This window comes from Pezoporus wallicus, unplaced genomic scaffold, assembly GCF_028554395.1.
Source record: "Pezoporus wallicus isolate ANWC-B61680 ecotype Strahan unplaced genomic scaffold, APGP_CSIRO_Pwel_v1 contig_7819, whole genome shotgun sequence".
Lineage (NCBI taxonomy): Eukaryota > Metazoa > Chordata > Aves > Psittaciformes > Psittacidae > Pezoporus > Pezoporus wallicus.
The window spans coordinates 783,137-797,805 of record NW_026642241.1 but is presented as its reverse complement, the minus strand read 5'-3'; the positions used below and the strand labels follow the sequence as shown (position 1 = coordinate 797,805).

General features: G+C 55.2%; 1 protein-coding gene across 2 annotated transcripts; it reads left to right on the top strand.

Moving 5' to 3' along the window:
* Window positions 1-49: 49 nt before the first annotated feature.
* On the top strand, window positions 50-5,311 carry BUD13 (BUD13 homolog). 2 transcript variants are annotated; one of them, XM_057428280.1, is made up of 12 exons: window positions 50-185; window positions 324-420; window positions 877-984; window positions 1,067-1,119; window positions 1,202-1,205; window positions 1,821-2,745; window positions 3,194-3,501; window positions 3,581-3,689; window positions 3,851-3,989; window positions 4,245-4,429; window positions 4,779-4,860; window positions 5,138-5,311. In XM_057428280.1, exons 1-12 carry the CDS (start codon window positions 64-66, stop codon window positions 5,229-5,231), a joined length of 2,226 nt encoding a protein of 741 aa, XP_057284263.1. In that variant the 5' UTR covers window positions 50-63; the 3' UTR covers window positions 5,232-5,311. The 2 variants fall into 2 exon arrangements, with proteins under 2 accessions (XP_057284263.1, XP_057284262.1); XM_057428279.1 differs by lacking the exon at window positions 1,202-1,205 and having other exon boundaries at window positions 877-961; window positions 1,062-1,119; window positions 1,619-2,745.
* Window positions 5,312-14,669: the final 9,358 nt, after the last annotated feature.

Below are 14,669 nucleotides of genomic sequence, written 5' to 3'. Positions count from 1 at the left end.
CGGGCCACGCCCCCTCCGGCGCCGCGTCCCAGCGTGCTGGCCTCACTTCCGGCTGGCGCCAAGATGGCGGCGCAGGGGCTGTCGAAGGCCGAGTACCTGCGGCGGTACCTGAGCGGCCCGGCCGCGCCCGCCCAGCCCCGCCGCCGCCGCAGGAAGAAGCCGCCTGGCGCCGCCGGCAGAGGCGGGTGAGTTGCGGGGCAAGGGGACGGCGCGGCCGGTGCCAGCCGCGGCCCTCCCGCGGTGCCCGAGGCGAGCCGCGGCCTGGGCGCTCCCCCGGATCCCGCTTCGCTGACGGCGAACGGGCGCCCCTTTCCCGCTGGCAGGATGCGGATCGTGGATGACGACGTGAGCTGGAGCAGCATCGCTGCGGGCCAGGAGAAGGAGGAGGAGGAGGAGGACGACGAAGGGGACATGCCTGTGGTGAGCGGGAGGGGCTGAACGCGGCGGCACTGACTCGGGCTCCTGGGGGGGTCCGGCCCGTGTCTCCCTTTGGAAGCCGCCTCGTCGCCTCCTCCTTCGGGAGCGTTTGCGGCAGGGAGGGACGAGTCTTCCTGCGCTAAGCGCAAGGGGTGAATGAGCTCCGTGCAGGCAGAAGTAGCCCGTTCTTTTCCGATATCCAGTCTCACAAGTGCCCAAAGGATGTGGTGGGTCCGTACAGTGGTTCTCGGGGCTTTAAAGCAGCTCTGGAGGCTGGGCGGAAGGTACCTGCGCCATTGCTGGGAATGCTGGCAGCAAGGAGGTTCTTCGAGGGCAGAGGCTCAGGGAGGTGAAACGATGGTCACACAGCAGTTTTCAGTGCTGTTATGGGTAGTTCTTTGTGCTAGAGGGAGGAAAGCTGTTCTTCCTCCCTCTCCAAAGCTGCTCTTCTGTGTTCAGGTGGCAGAATTTATTGACGAGCGTCCGGATGAGGTGAAGCTTATGGAGGAATTCCGAACAAATGCTAAATGGAAACTCCTCGGAGGTGAGACCAGATCAAAGATATCTGTATCCTTGGAATGCTGACGAGAGCATGGGCTCTGCAGCTCCCTGGTGACGGTGTCTTTCTGGTTGTTTTCCTTTAGACCAGAATGAAGACTCGCAGAGCTCGGATGTTTCAGTCGCTGCCAAATCTGCCCTCAGGTACAGGCTCCAGCTGAGAATCCTTCTGTGGGTGAACTCCCGTTTCCTGGTGGTGCCTCGCTTGTACTGCAGTTTCTAAGAGCTTTGCTGTGAAGTGTGAGAAGTGGCAGGGACAGGGATTCCCTTTCCTGTGCTGGGGGACTGGCAGCAGCGCTTTGGGTTTCGGTGTGATAGGTGGACCTGCTGTGCCACAGGGGCAGTGTCAGGGATCTGGGTGATGCCGCTTCTGAAAGCACCTGTGGGATGTTGGATGGGGCTTGGAGCAACTTGCTCTAGTGGAAAGTGTCCTTGAGTATGGCAGGGGGTTGGAGCTGAATGAGCTTTAAGGTCCTTTCTAACCGAAACCGTTCTCCAACTCGTTCTCTGTTCTGTGGTTGCACAGCAGCCAGGCTCTCTTGTTTTCACCCTTGATCCCTCCTGCTGGCTTTACAGATCCCACTTGGGTTTCATTTCCAAACACAGCTCTCACTCTGCTTCCCACCTTTGCCTCCCCTGGCAGGCGGCAGCGCCACGACTCCCCGGAGGGCTCCCCGCCGAGGGAGCTGCGGCACGACTCCCCTGACAGAGCGCCTGTGGGCCCGGATCCGGCCCGCGCCGGGCAGAACAGGAACAGCTGCAGCAGCCTCCCGCCTCCCGGGCGCCAGCGCCACGACTCCCCGCACCCATCCCCACCCAGAAAGAAGCGCCACGACTCCCCCGAGCTCTCGCCACCGAGGAGGAAGCACAGCGGCTCCCCGGACCCATCCCCACCTAGGAGGAAGCGCCATGACTCCCCTGACCTGTCCCCTCCCAGGCAGGAGAGGAACAACTCCTGCAGCCTCCTGCCTCCCAGGCAGCAGCACCACGACTCCCCTGACCTCTCACCACCAAGAAAGAAGCGCCACGACTCCCCTGATCTCTCACCACCAAGGAGGAAGCGCCACGACTCCCCTGACCTCTCACCACCACGAAGGAAGCGCCACGACTCCCCTGACCTCTCACCACCAAGAAGGAAGCGCCACGACTCCCCTGATCTCTCACCACCACGAAGGAAGCGCCACGACTCCCCTGACCTCTCACCACCAAGAAGGAAGCGCCACGACTCCCCTGACTTCTCACCACCAAGAAGGAAGCGCCACGACTCCCCTGACTTCTCACCACCAAGAAGGAAGCGCCACGACTCCCCTGACCTCTCACCACCAAGAAGGAAGCGCCACGACTCCCCTGATCTCTCACCACCAAGAAGGAAGCGCCACGACTCCCCTGACCTCTCACCACCACGAAGGAAGCGCCACGACTCCCCTGACCTCTCACCACCAAGAAGGAAGCGCCACGACTCCCCTGACCTGTCCCCTCCTCAGCGGCAGCACCACGACTCCCCAGATGTGTCCCCAAAGAGGGGCAGTTCAGCAGCAGGGAAGAGGAGCTGCAAGCCCACAGACAAGGCACAGTCAGGAAGGGCCCCAGGGGAGCAGCCTCAGCCCCGGCACGGTGTCTCTGACAAGTCCTCATCGCGCCAGAAGCGCCAGGCCACCCCAGACCTGTCCCCTCCACGGAAGCAGAGGTACAGCTCTGACTCGGATTCCTCACCGCCCCGGAGGAGGAGGACAGGGTCACCCAGCCTGAGAAAGCAGAGCAGAACGAAAGGTGAGTGTATGCAAGAGTTTGTCCTGTCTGTCCTGTGCTTTGCTGCCTGCCTGCTCTGGGATCATGTCCATGTGCTCCTGAGGGATGAGTGGCGTGGAATTGGCAGTCTGCAGGCATGGAATGGTGGTGGATAGATGGTAATTTCTGTTGGTGCAGTTAGTTCTATGTTTTCATCAGCCAGACTAGAATTAATGAGAGTTAACTGGCTAAGGCTTAGGCATGTCCAAAAGGCAACTGGAGTTTAAACCCTGTCTCTGGGTAGTACGTGTTTAGAAGGATCCAGAGAATTCCCAGGCTCTTGTCACATACCTGTCTTTGCCCTATAGCTTGTCATCTCGAGGTCTGATTTTCCTAGGAGTTGACATCGTGTACGTCCATTTTTAGTCCTTTTGTGGTCCTGACTCTGCCTACCTCTGGGGATTTCAGTTAGTGTGTGTCTTTACTGCAGGTGCTTCTCCAGCCACGTCACAGCCCAGGCAGGTGCCCTCGCCTCAGAGGGGCCTGAGGCAGGCCTCCAGCTCCCCATCCCCACGGAGAGGCCCCCGGAGCGCCCCTGATGCAGAGCGCAGGCTGGGCCATGTACACAGCAGGTCCCCGAAGCGTGGTCCTCTCAAACACAACCACAGCCAGTCCTCAGACTCGGATCTGTCCCCTCCCCGACGGGCTCTGCCAGCCGGGAAGGAGCAGCGCCGCTCCAGGAGCCCCCAGGACCTCTCTCCGCCTCGCCACCGTGACGCCAAGGGATCTCCCAAGAAGGTAGACATTCCTCTTGTTGCACCTCTGGATCCTGGACAGCTTCAGCCAGCGCTAACTGTGACTTCTGTTTGATTTACAGGCAAACACGATGCTTTCGGGGGTCAAAGCTGGCCTGGTGTCAGCTGATGTGCTGCGGAGGGAACAGCAGGAGCTCAGGAAGCATGAGAGGAGTACCAAGCACTTGGAAGGTAGGGGTGTAAAACACTGCACGAGCACCCGCTCGCTTTCTGCTTCCTGCTCTCAGTCTGTCAGAGCCTGGAATGAGTCAGGGGCTAAAATACCCAAGTGAGGGGCCGTTAGTCATGGAAATGTTGCCAGATGTGTGACTTGAGGCATCTGTCCCATCCAGAGGAATCCCGACACACTGAGACCGTCTTCCGAGACAAGTCGGGCCGCAGGAGGGACCTGGCGCAGGAGCGGCTGGAGCAGCAGCAGAAAGCTGAAGCCAAGTCCGAGAGGGATGAGCAGTATGCCAGATGGGGAAAGGGGTAAGGGTCTGCACAGCCCCCAGCACCATCTCAGGGCTCTTTGGGCTCACTTCCAGCAGTGGTGTGTCACTGTGTTCTGAGTCTGGGTCTGGGAGACCACGTGTTCCACCTGCCCTGGAGATCCCCTCAGTTATTCCCTCTGGCCGAATGTGTATTCGGAATGGTGCACACACAGTGGAAGTTCAGGGCTGTGATGTGTCCTTCAAACAGAGCAACTCCCAGTGAGCGATGACTTGGTTCTGTGTTTGTTTCCAGGCTGGCGCAGGGGAGGCAGCAGCAGCAGAACGTGGAAGATGCCATAAAAGAGATGCAGAAGCCGTTGGCCCGTTACATTGATGACCAGGATCTGGATCGAATGCTGAGAGAGCAGGAGAGGGAGGGAGACCCCATGGCTGAGTTCATCAAAAAAAGGAAGGCCAAAGAGAACAAAGAGAAGAAAGGTTTGATTCTGAGTTACACCAATCTCTGCTTTAAGGCCCTGGCAGCACAGAAATGCAGCTGCTGTTTAAACGCATCTTGGTCCTCAAGGCCTACTTTTATGGAGTATAGCACCAATGTTTGTTGCTACTGCCTTGTTGCCAGTAATGGTCACTACTATTTGTTAGCTTGGAGAGCAGGATCTGGTGACTTAAAAATCGGGAGAGTCCGATTTGATTGTGCCTTTGGGAGTTCCCTCTGTGAGCTGTAGCTGGCTGTACACACACTGCTTGATGTACCTCTGGGGTGATGATGATGTGACTGTGGTTGCACTGAAGGAGTAAACGGCTCTATTGCTCTGTGTGTTCCTAGAAAAGCCCCGGTACAACGGACCAGCACCTCCACTCAACAGGTTTAACATATGGCCAGGGCACCGCTGGGACGGCGTGGACAGGTACGTGTCCTGATGCAGCCCTGTGTTAGAGTAACAGTGAACATGGGTGAGCTTTGCCTCAAACAGTTCCTGGTGTAAAGATTCACAGCTACCAGTTGATGAGGGTGTTGCCAATAGTAAGGGCTGGTACTATCAGCTAAGGTGTGAAGAGCTTCAGAGATGCTACTGCAGATCGAGCCACAGTAAAAGTAGCAGAAAGCTCAGAATGTCTCAAAGTTTGATTGCTTCAGAGAAGCTTCTGCCCAGCAGCCCATGGTGTTCTCGGTGGTGTTTGCAGGTCCAACGGCTTCGAGCAGCAGCGCTTTGCCAGGATAGCCAACAAGAAGGCGGTTCAGGAGCTCGCCTACAAGTGGAGCGTTGAGGACATGTAGGTCAGGTGAAGGACCACGCACAGCACCACTCCCGGCTGCTGCCTGGCCAGAGCTGTGAGGAGCAGCTCACTCCGCCTGGACCAAGCGTCCCACTGGATCCTGTTCCGGGAGGAGAGGCTGAATGGAGGAGAGCTGCCAAAAGAAGGTTTCCCCATCAGCCTAAGGGGCGAGGACTTGGGGCAGCGCAGTGGTGGAGGTGCACGGGGAGCGCTGGTGCTCCCCGTGATACACTGGTTTCTGGGCCATTTGTTTGTCTTCTAACAAACTGTAGAAACGGATTTGTTTTCTATTTGTTTGATGCCAAATGCTTTGTCCTCTGAGGGCGGTTCACAAGTCTTCAGGTGTCCTAAATCTCAGGTTGTTCTTCATGCTGAAGGCATTTGGAACACGTGGCTGCTGCAGAGCTGGTCCTCTCCAGTCTCTTCCAGCGCTCTTTTAGTGGGGACAGTTTCCTGTGGAAGCAAACGTGCAGTTTTCCCTGGAGCTGGAGGGTCTTGGGGCTTCGTTCCCTGGTTTTTATTCACTGTGTTTCCTTTCTAGCAGTCCTGGAACCTGTGTGTACACTCGGAAATAACAGCTTGCTTTTTTGGTACTTGATTTTGGTGGTGTTTCTTCCACAAGGAGGGACGAGGGGAGTCAGTGATGGTCAGTCTGTTGGTGCAAGGGCTGTGTGTGACTGCAGTGCTGCAGGACACCAGCCGAGCAGGGCACCCCAAGAGGCACTGCTTCTGAGATGTAAAACAATACTGTGGACTTCCTGAATTCACCTTAGTGGGAGAGGTGATCCCTGGGTACAGCTTGTGCCTTCCTGCCTGCCCTGCTTGGGTGTGAGTGTGCTGCTCTTGTAGGGCAGGTCTCTTGCTTGTTTCTTACCAGATACTTTCTTAAGCTCTTTCTCTACGCGAGAAGAGCATGGGAGAGCTTAGGTGATGCAGAAGTGGAAGATGCATCTGATCACTGCTGGCAGCAGAGCTGCTGGGAAATGCTCTGGGATGAGAGGGGGGATGGAGATGCAGCAACTGCCGCAGGAAGTGGATCCCTTTATTGGTGCTTGTGGAGGGGCAGCTGCCCTGGTTCTGGCACCAAGCAGCCACTGTGATTAGCTTTAAGCACAAAACCTGCATACAGGAATCTTAATTGAATTTGGAGCTCTGTCATTCACCGTCACGGCAGGCGCCGAGCACAGTAATTATTATGCAAATGAGGCAGATAGAGAAATGATTAATAATTGCACAAATTAGAAATTATTGTAAACATCCTGTGAGTGGTGATAAGTGCGGGAGGAGGCTGTGAGCGCGGGAGCCGTCTCCGGATACTGCAGCCCCATCGCTTCATTACTGGGATCAGCAAACCGTGCACTGGAGCTGTGCAGTGCTTGGGGTGAATCGGGTTGGAACTCCATGGAGAAGGTGGGTTTGGGGCTGGGCTCCTCTGTGGAGGAGTCAGGATACTGCAGCCCTGCTGTGTCTCTCGGCGCATCCCTGGTGGCACCAGCATCCCGGTGCAGCTTCACCCCTGACCAGCCCCAAAAAGCACCTAGTAATGACTGGTGGCTCCTGCTCCCTCCGAGCTGCTTTGTCTGGCATTTGCTGCTAATTGCACAGCACTGTTTCCCCTCTTCCGCTGTTCCGTACTTTTGACAGTGAACACGATAATAATAATAATAGGCTTACAGCAGCTAATAGGCTTACGTGGTGCATTATTCGTGTCAAGGACAAGCAATTAAGCCTGGCCTCACACAGCATAATTAGATTTTTGTTGATGAGCTCATGGGTAATGTGTTTAGTTCAGATTAAGAGCTTAAAGCGGGTATGTGACGCCGCTGGACCCCAGGACCCTGCCTGCAGGTCTGGCCGGAGGGGTGGATGCAGGGATGGAGGGATGGATGGAGAAGGGCTGCTGGGCGCAGCCGGAGCTTCGGACAGCTCTGCCTGTCCTGGTGAGAGTCAACAGAGCTTCTGACCTCCTTGTTTAATGGCTCCAGCAAAGTGGGCTCTTACAACGCATGCTGTTGTTGCTGAGGTCTCCTCTTAGTTTGTAATTAAAAAGAGCCCCTAATTTGTCACCTTAATTTCTCTCTAACCAGCAGCAATCCCAGTCATGGGTACTCAGAAGGGCCTGATGTGTGTGTCCCGTGAAGCACAGCGATGGGGCTGTGGTGGGGTACCTCGGGGCAGAGGGCCCCCAGTTCATTTTGGAGGAGGATCGCTTCTCCCGCTGCCTCCATCCTGCTGCAGGGCTGGAATGAATATCCCAAGAGTGACAGGTTAGTGATTGTATATGCATATGTGCACTTTCCCTAATTATTCCATAATTAGGGACACACGGAGATAAAAATTACTAATAATATTTACTCTAGACTCCCTTTTTTTCCAATAACCTCTCTCTCCTGCTCATTTGCCGCGTCTTGGTGGAAATAACTTTGCAGATCCCAGTTAATGAATATTTGTTAATGCAAGAGCATTCCACGCCGGAATATCCAGAGGGCATCCTCTCTCTGCCTTGTAATCTGTTTCACGAGATGTTTAATATTTATGGTTCCAGAGCCTCGTGAATAAAGAGCCACCCGCAAACCCCCAGGAGCTCAGGGGCTGGGGATATTTATGGCGCTTCCTCTTTTCCTTTTCAATTACAAAGGCACCTCACATAATTAAGTGCTAATAACCTTGTTAATCTAAAATTGATACTCTTTCTCCTGGCTATCTCTTAATAGAATTGAAAACAGATTAATAATCAAGGCTAGGAGACATTGCAGGCGATTAGGGAAGAGGGGATGCGCTCCGGTCCATCCCGGAGAGGATGCGGGAGCTGAGCGTGGCCACTGGCATGGGCCATGCCAGGCCCAGGGTTCCCCAGAGCTGCCTTTTCCCTCCTGCTCCTAACACAGCTTAAATGTTGAAGAAAAACTGGAACGTAACACCACCTCCTAATGAAACTGTTTTATGTTAATTAATTATGTATCAAGGCTCATTTCCATGCGCGGCCCGGCTCTGCTTCCCCTCCGCTGAGCCTTTGATCTGTCAAAGGCTAAATGGGAGATAAATAATCAAATTGAAAAGCAGCCTGGATGGAGATAAACATGGTTGAGATGTGTTAGCTGGTGATTAGTGCCGGGCACTGAGGAATGGGGCTCAAGGTGTGGGTACTGCTGCGCACGTGGGGCATGGGAAGCTCCCTGGGCCTCGGTTTCCCTGTGTCCCATGGGTCCTGCAACTGCCTCAGGGTCAGGGCCGGGTCCCTGTGCATGGAGAAGGGGCTCCTGGGGAGTGGCTGCTCATCCTCTCCATGAGAAGGCTGTGGAGGACTTCATCTGCACAACACTGGTGAAAAGTTAAGTCTGCAGCATTTCCTTTTGCAGGCCATGATAGGTCCCCCAGGCCACAATCGGGGTAGCTGGTATGGACCCAGTTCTGGGGTAATTTAACCCAGTCTCTAACCATTTGTTACACCTAAGCGGAGGCAGATGTGCATCCATATTTAGTTTGGAGACTCTTCAGAAGTGGTAACTCCATCAGTCAAGCAGCCTGGGCAGTGCCTGTGCAGGACCTCTGCCTGCCTGGCATCTCAGCTCCGGGCTGCTGCAGCCATAAATCAGGTGTTGCTCTAAGAGTAAACACCCTACAGCAGGAATCACAGATGATAATTGTGGAGTGCTTTATCGCCGTAATAAAACTGGAGTGTTCCAGCCTGCAGGTAATTACCAGCTAATAGATTTCTTCTTTAAGGGCTCAGAGAGGGGCTCAGAGAGGGGCTGCGGAGCTGCAGGCACCCAAGGCTCTGCAGTGCCACCGCTTTGGGTGGTGGGTGCAGGGGCAAACACCCCACTGTGGTCCCCCAAGGACCCCTTTCCGATGGGGACATTGACTGCAGGTGCAGAGAGCACAAGCTGCAGCAGGGACCCCCACTGCAACTGCAAGGTGGGGAAGAGAACCTCTTGGCTGCCGCTCGTGATGCGGCCTTCCTTGTCCTGCTCATTGTGAGCAGAGGAGGTTATTCCAATAACAGATTAGGAAGGACTTTGGATCAGCTTCTCCTTGGAGCACTTTGATGGTGATGCTGTTGTTTCTTTCCGTGTGTGCTCAATCGAGCAGAGCAGGGCCAGCGCTGTGTCGGATCCATCCTGCTCAAGTGCTATGATGTCTTCAACCTAGAGAAGAAGAGCCCTGTCCCAGGCAGGGGACATGGGGACGCTGCATCCTTCTCCCAGCCGGCGCCACTCAGGTGAGCCCCATGGTTAGGCAGCAATAGGAGGGAGCCAGCCACAAGCATGGAAGCAGCACTGGGTGTCCCAGTGCCTCAGGCCCTGCCTCTTGCTGGGATGCTGCTGCTTGCATGATGTGCCAGGGGTGCCTTGGCAGAGCCATCCGCAGTGCTGCAGCTCCGTGGGACCCGCCGGGGCTCTCAGGGGTGCCACAGCACAAGCTGAAGCCAGCCAGCTCCAAGCAGAGCCACGGCTCCAGCCCCACGCCGCTGCCTCGCCTCTCGTTGGGGCTAAGCACGGAGCAATCAAAGGGAGCGCACAGAGCGCGTTGTCCCCTCCAGTCTCGCCCCAGGCCCTGCCTTTGGGCTTCTGAAGGCTCCGCTCCAGCGGTGTCAGTTCTCATTAATCCACACATCAAAGGGGAGCTGCCAGACATCCTGCAGAGCTCGTGCTACCTTCTCCAGCGGCGTCCCAGGGAGGCAGAGGGACAAGCAATGCAGTGCAGAGCATCAGTGGCATCCCCTGGGTGGGCAGGAGTGGGGCTCCAACCCTTTGCCTCTCACACATTGAGCCCCAAGGCGGAGCTGTGAAGGGGAGGTGCGAGATCCCTCCTGCACTGAAGTCCTCTGTGCTCTGCTGTTGCTGTGAGCCTGGGTTTCCCTGCTCCGCTCTGGCTCAGCATCTCTCCAGCCAGCTAATCAGGTCAATGCATTTTTAACTTGGCATAGGAAATCTTTGTAGTTTTTGTCAGACTCATTCTTCTCCCCTCTCTCTGTAGGGGGCTGGGTTATTTAATGCTGAATAGCACGCAGGGATGCTTTTCCCTTCACCGTGCTGCTGACTGTGCACTTTGGGGCTGTGGGATGGGCAGATGGTGCAGGGGGGACCCATCGCTCCCAAAACATCACCCACTTACAGCCAGATCCACGGAACAACGCAGGTCCCACTTCCAGCATCTGTACAGTGGGGCCAGATGTGCTGACACAGCGAGAACCGCAGCACTCACAGACCATGTGCTTCCCGTGTCTGCACATCCACAGCTTCTCCTGTTGTCCAGGACTTCATTCCCACCCCGGGAACGGGCTCCATGCACCGTGTGGCTGCAGGTCCCACCGTGGCCAGCACTTGTGGCTGTAATTGGGTGGCAGCACACAGATGGTGGCGGGTGCACAGACACAAAGGGCTGCTTTGTGTGTCGGGGTTTATCTTTCCCATTAATGGCTTTCTAAATTGGTGGCAGTGGAGCAAAAAAACCCAATCTGAACTCGGAGCATGCATGATTACTATTGTAATAACCTTGGCTAATAAGAATATGATGCGGTGTTAAGCTGGGGAAGAAAACACATTTCTCATTAGCCTTTTGATTAATTACTCCACATAATTTCCTAGGGGGACATGCGTGGGACTGATTGCCTTTGCTTTTGAGGCGCGGAAGTGGTTTACCTTCACTTAATAATTTGCCTGGTGACATTTTAATGGCAGTGCTCAATTCATCTCCAGTTGGACGGAGGCAGGGGTGCCTCGGCCTCCCCTTGCTCCTCCAGTGCTGGACCCTTGGTCCTTGCCATCCCGGTGATGCTCGGCTGTGGTACCCGGAGCAGCGGCGTGCAGGTGTGTGGCTCCTCCGCTGCCAGGATCCAGCTGGAAGGAGGGATGTGTTTACATGGCTCGGAAGAGACCAATTTCCTTCCTTGCTTTGGAATATAAATATTTTACAGGAGCTAAAATATTCTGAGACCGTTTGATGTTGCCACATGGAGCGGCATCGAACGCAGGCGGAAGGAGGGGAAGAAAGAAGAAGGGAGCAAGCAGCGATGCATTTGTTCCCTTCGCTGAAGATGGAATTAGGCTGCGTGTTTCTGCATCATAAAATTATCCAGAACATTGATCCCCATTTACTGCTTCGGGAGCGGGTCCTTGGCTTGCAGCTCTGCACAGGGCCATGCGATGGGGCTGTGCATGGGAATAGTCCTGGTGGCACCTCCTGCCCCTTCTCTGCTCCACTCTTTCCTTGGGGCTGCCCAGGACCTTCCTCTCAACACTCACCCCTGTTTGTAGCATATAGAAATAGGGCCAAGCACTTGCTCCTTGCAGGCAGGTTTCCACTGGGGCTGGAGGGAAGCCGCTTTGCTTTACCCCCGTTGAGCTGGGCTTATGGCTTGGTACAATAAGAAGCCAAGGGGGGGTTCTGCCTTGACTGCTTCTTACTGTGATTCTTTCTCTGTTCTGGCCAGTGCCAGGCGAGTCCGTTGATGAATTATCCCAATATATATTCTGTCTGCAAAGAAAACACATATCATATATATCTTTGACAAGTTATTATTCTTCCTTATCAGCATATGTGTGCATCCAGCCACGACACAGCTCACCCCGTGTGTCACTGCCGTAACCAGCCCGGAGGAGCGCAGCAGCTCCGTGCCACACTGCGGCCCTGCCTGGGTGTGATGGGATGCTCGGGGCGCGGGTTGGGGTCCCTGCCGTGCTCTGTGTACCAGGCTGTGCACGGCTGTGAGCAGCGGGAGCAATCCTGTCTCCACCGTAGTGCCTTTAATGTTTAACTTATTAAGATAATAGCTCTTCCATCTCTGCCGGTTTGAAACGTGATCTAATAGGATTCTTACAACAAAAGTTGCTAAGCAGCTAGGACACGATTTACTAATAGAGTCTGAACATGCTGTAACTGAGATGGAAATTAATTTGGTGATGAGGAGATTAATGTATGGAGTAGAGCATATCCTTGCCTTTAAAGGGCAGGAGGAGCTGTTGGGATGAGGCACTGGATGAGGCCTTTGGGGAAGGTGTTAAAGCTGTTTCATCTCGATGCCTCCTCCCAGACCTGGGCGCAGGGTGGCTGCCTGCTTCCCTGGTACATGCTGGGCTCTTCCCCATGCCTATGTTAGTGTTGTTTTGTTTCATGTCTGCACACACCTGAGCATGGTGCTCGGGGAGAACAATCCTGCTCCGCCTCCCCACCTCCAACCCGCCTGAATCCCGGATGGAAGCAGCCCAGGAGGGAAGCACGGGGCTCGCAGCCTGCCCCTTTTTGTTTGCATTGACTCTTCCCGGCAGCAGCTGTGCATCCATATTTATGGAGGGGAGGAGAAGGAAACCCGAGGGTAATCCCAGGAAAGCAGAACGTGTTGTAGTGATGCTCCCGAGGGCACCAGCTGACGGGGAGCATGGCTCTGGTGTCCTGGCTGGGGTCACTGGGGGGGGAGGCAAGCAGGAGAAATGGAATGAACATGCTGGGAATGCTGCAGGGGGAAAAGGAGCTGGTGGCCAGTTATGTCTCCTGCTGAAAGGAGGGAGCACGGAGCTGATCACCTCCTGCTCCATGGCTCCGGGGCTGGGATGCGGTGGTAGCTGCCAACTTCCCACAGCACCCAGGTGAGTGCTCCTCACCTTTGCCTGATCCCTTCATGCTGAGGCTGGAGGGACAGGGGAGGAGGGGAAAGGATGAGAGCCCCAAAGCCTCCCTGCACAGGAAGCAGAGGGCTTCGGGCTGTTGGCATCAGCACGTACTGGGCCAAGGGGGTCTCGAGCATCAAGGGAGAACATGGGCATCATGCGAGGGCACAAGGTCCCCGTCCTAAAGATGCTGGTAGGATTCCTGACAGAGGGCAAGGTGTGAGATGAAGAGGAGCGCGTGCCTTTGTTTCCTCTTTGTGCTTTTTCTCCCTCCCTGAGTTGTCTCTGTCTCAGCCTTGCAAGAAGAAAAGCTTGTGGGCATCTGTGGTTCTGTCTTCCCCAGGGACCATCAGTATGCAGAGCCTGTTACGTGGACAAGGGCCCTTCCACTGCCTCGGTACTGTCAAGGTTATGCAGGGGACGGTCCTCAAGCGGAGCAGGGATGCATGGGTGAGATGTGATACCCAGAGGAGGATGAGGATAAGGATGGGTGTAGGGTTAATGCCAGTGGCAGGAGCTGCTCCCAAATCTGGGGTGCAGTTATTCCCAGCAGGAAATCCACCCTCCTTCCGTCATGGGATGGAGCAAAGGTAAGGGGGCAGCAGCCCTGCTGATGCAGGTACTCGACATCCCACTTCTGGTGCTGGGATGAGGGTAAATATTTGGAGAAGGGCCGAGGCCAGCTTGCACAGCACTTAGACGGAGTCGCAGCCTCTCGGAGGCTGGGATTAATTTGAAGGAATTTACTGGTGGAGTTTGTGGCAGATAGAGCAGTTTGCTTATTTCACACTTGTGTGGCCACCTGCTACGAACTGTTTGTTCAGTTTCAAATTCTTTAATTAAAATCAACATAAAACAGATTGAAAACATCCCAAGAAGGGGCTGCTTGATTTGCTGGAGGATATTGCAGCAGACGAGCCAGCGTGCTTACAAGACGCTGCATCACTGGGGAGCACCTGCGGCACCGCTGGGTACCACAGGTCCAGTGTTGAGGGCAGCCTGCTCCGGGGCACCTTCCATCACCCTGGGGGTGTTCATGGGCATCTTCCCTTCTTTATGTGGGTGCTGCTCCCTGAGCCCGGCAGTGCCCGGTGCGATGGGTACAGGCGCGATGCAGAGCCCCAGCCTTTTGCGGCGCTGATTAGAAGCCTCCTCCAACAGCCATCGAAGCCGCAATTAACAGGGGCCGCTCGCGCCCCTCTTGCAGAGCCCAGATAAGAATAGAAATCTCCCTTGGAAATGGGTTTGTGTTTGGCTGCGGGTGCGGGGCTGTAAATGACCTGCTCTGTGCGGCGCCGGAGAGAGGCCGGGGACAATTACGGTGCTCTTTGGGAGCCGGTTATCTGAAGGAAACAGGCGCGCTGCTATTTAGCTGTCTAATATCCCAGTGGGAGGGGAAGCAGAATTAAAACCTGTCTCTTTTCAGAGCCGCTCGAATCTGAAGGAGGATTCTTCCTTTATGTGGCAGCTTTTCATTTGAAAGGGCTTCTTCCTCTCTCCCCCGTTTGCTTGTGGCCACCAAGAAGGACAGAGAGGAAAGGAGAGCTGAGATGGAGCCCCACCACATCCCTCTAAGGACGCGGGGATGCTTGGAGAGCACCCAATTGGCCTCTCTGCATATTCATCTTGGTGCTGGCGTCTCCTGCACCAATACAGGTGAAACAACAGCAGCCACAGGATGCAGAAAGTTAATATATAGCCAGGCAAGTGTTTTAATAACAGGAAAGGTTAAAACCCCCTTCTCAGGCTGCTCATGGGCTCCTGCCAGCTCGCACACTCCTGCGAGCCTGTGAGACCCAGAGTACCATGACTGTATTGATTCAATTATT

Excerpts from the sequence above, each read along its gene's own strand:
- BUD13 (XM_057428279.1), top strand. The coding sequence starts at position 64 with ATGGCGGCGCAGGGGCTGTCGAAGGCCGAGTACCTGCGGCGGTACCTG. Across the intron at positions 421-876 it reads ACGAAGGGGACATGCCTGTG|GTGGCAGAATTTATTGACGA; the intron begins GTGAGCGGGAGG and ends TTCTGTGTTCAG. Across the intron at positions 4,430-4,778 it reads AGAGAACAAAGAGAAGAAAG|AAAAGCCCCGGTACAACGGA; the intron begins GTTTGATTCTGA and ends GTGTGTTCCTAG.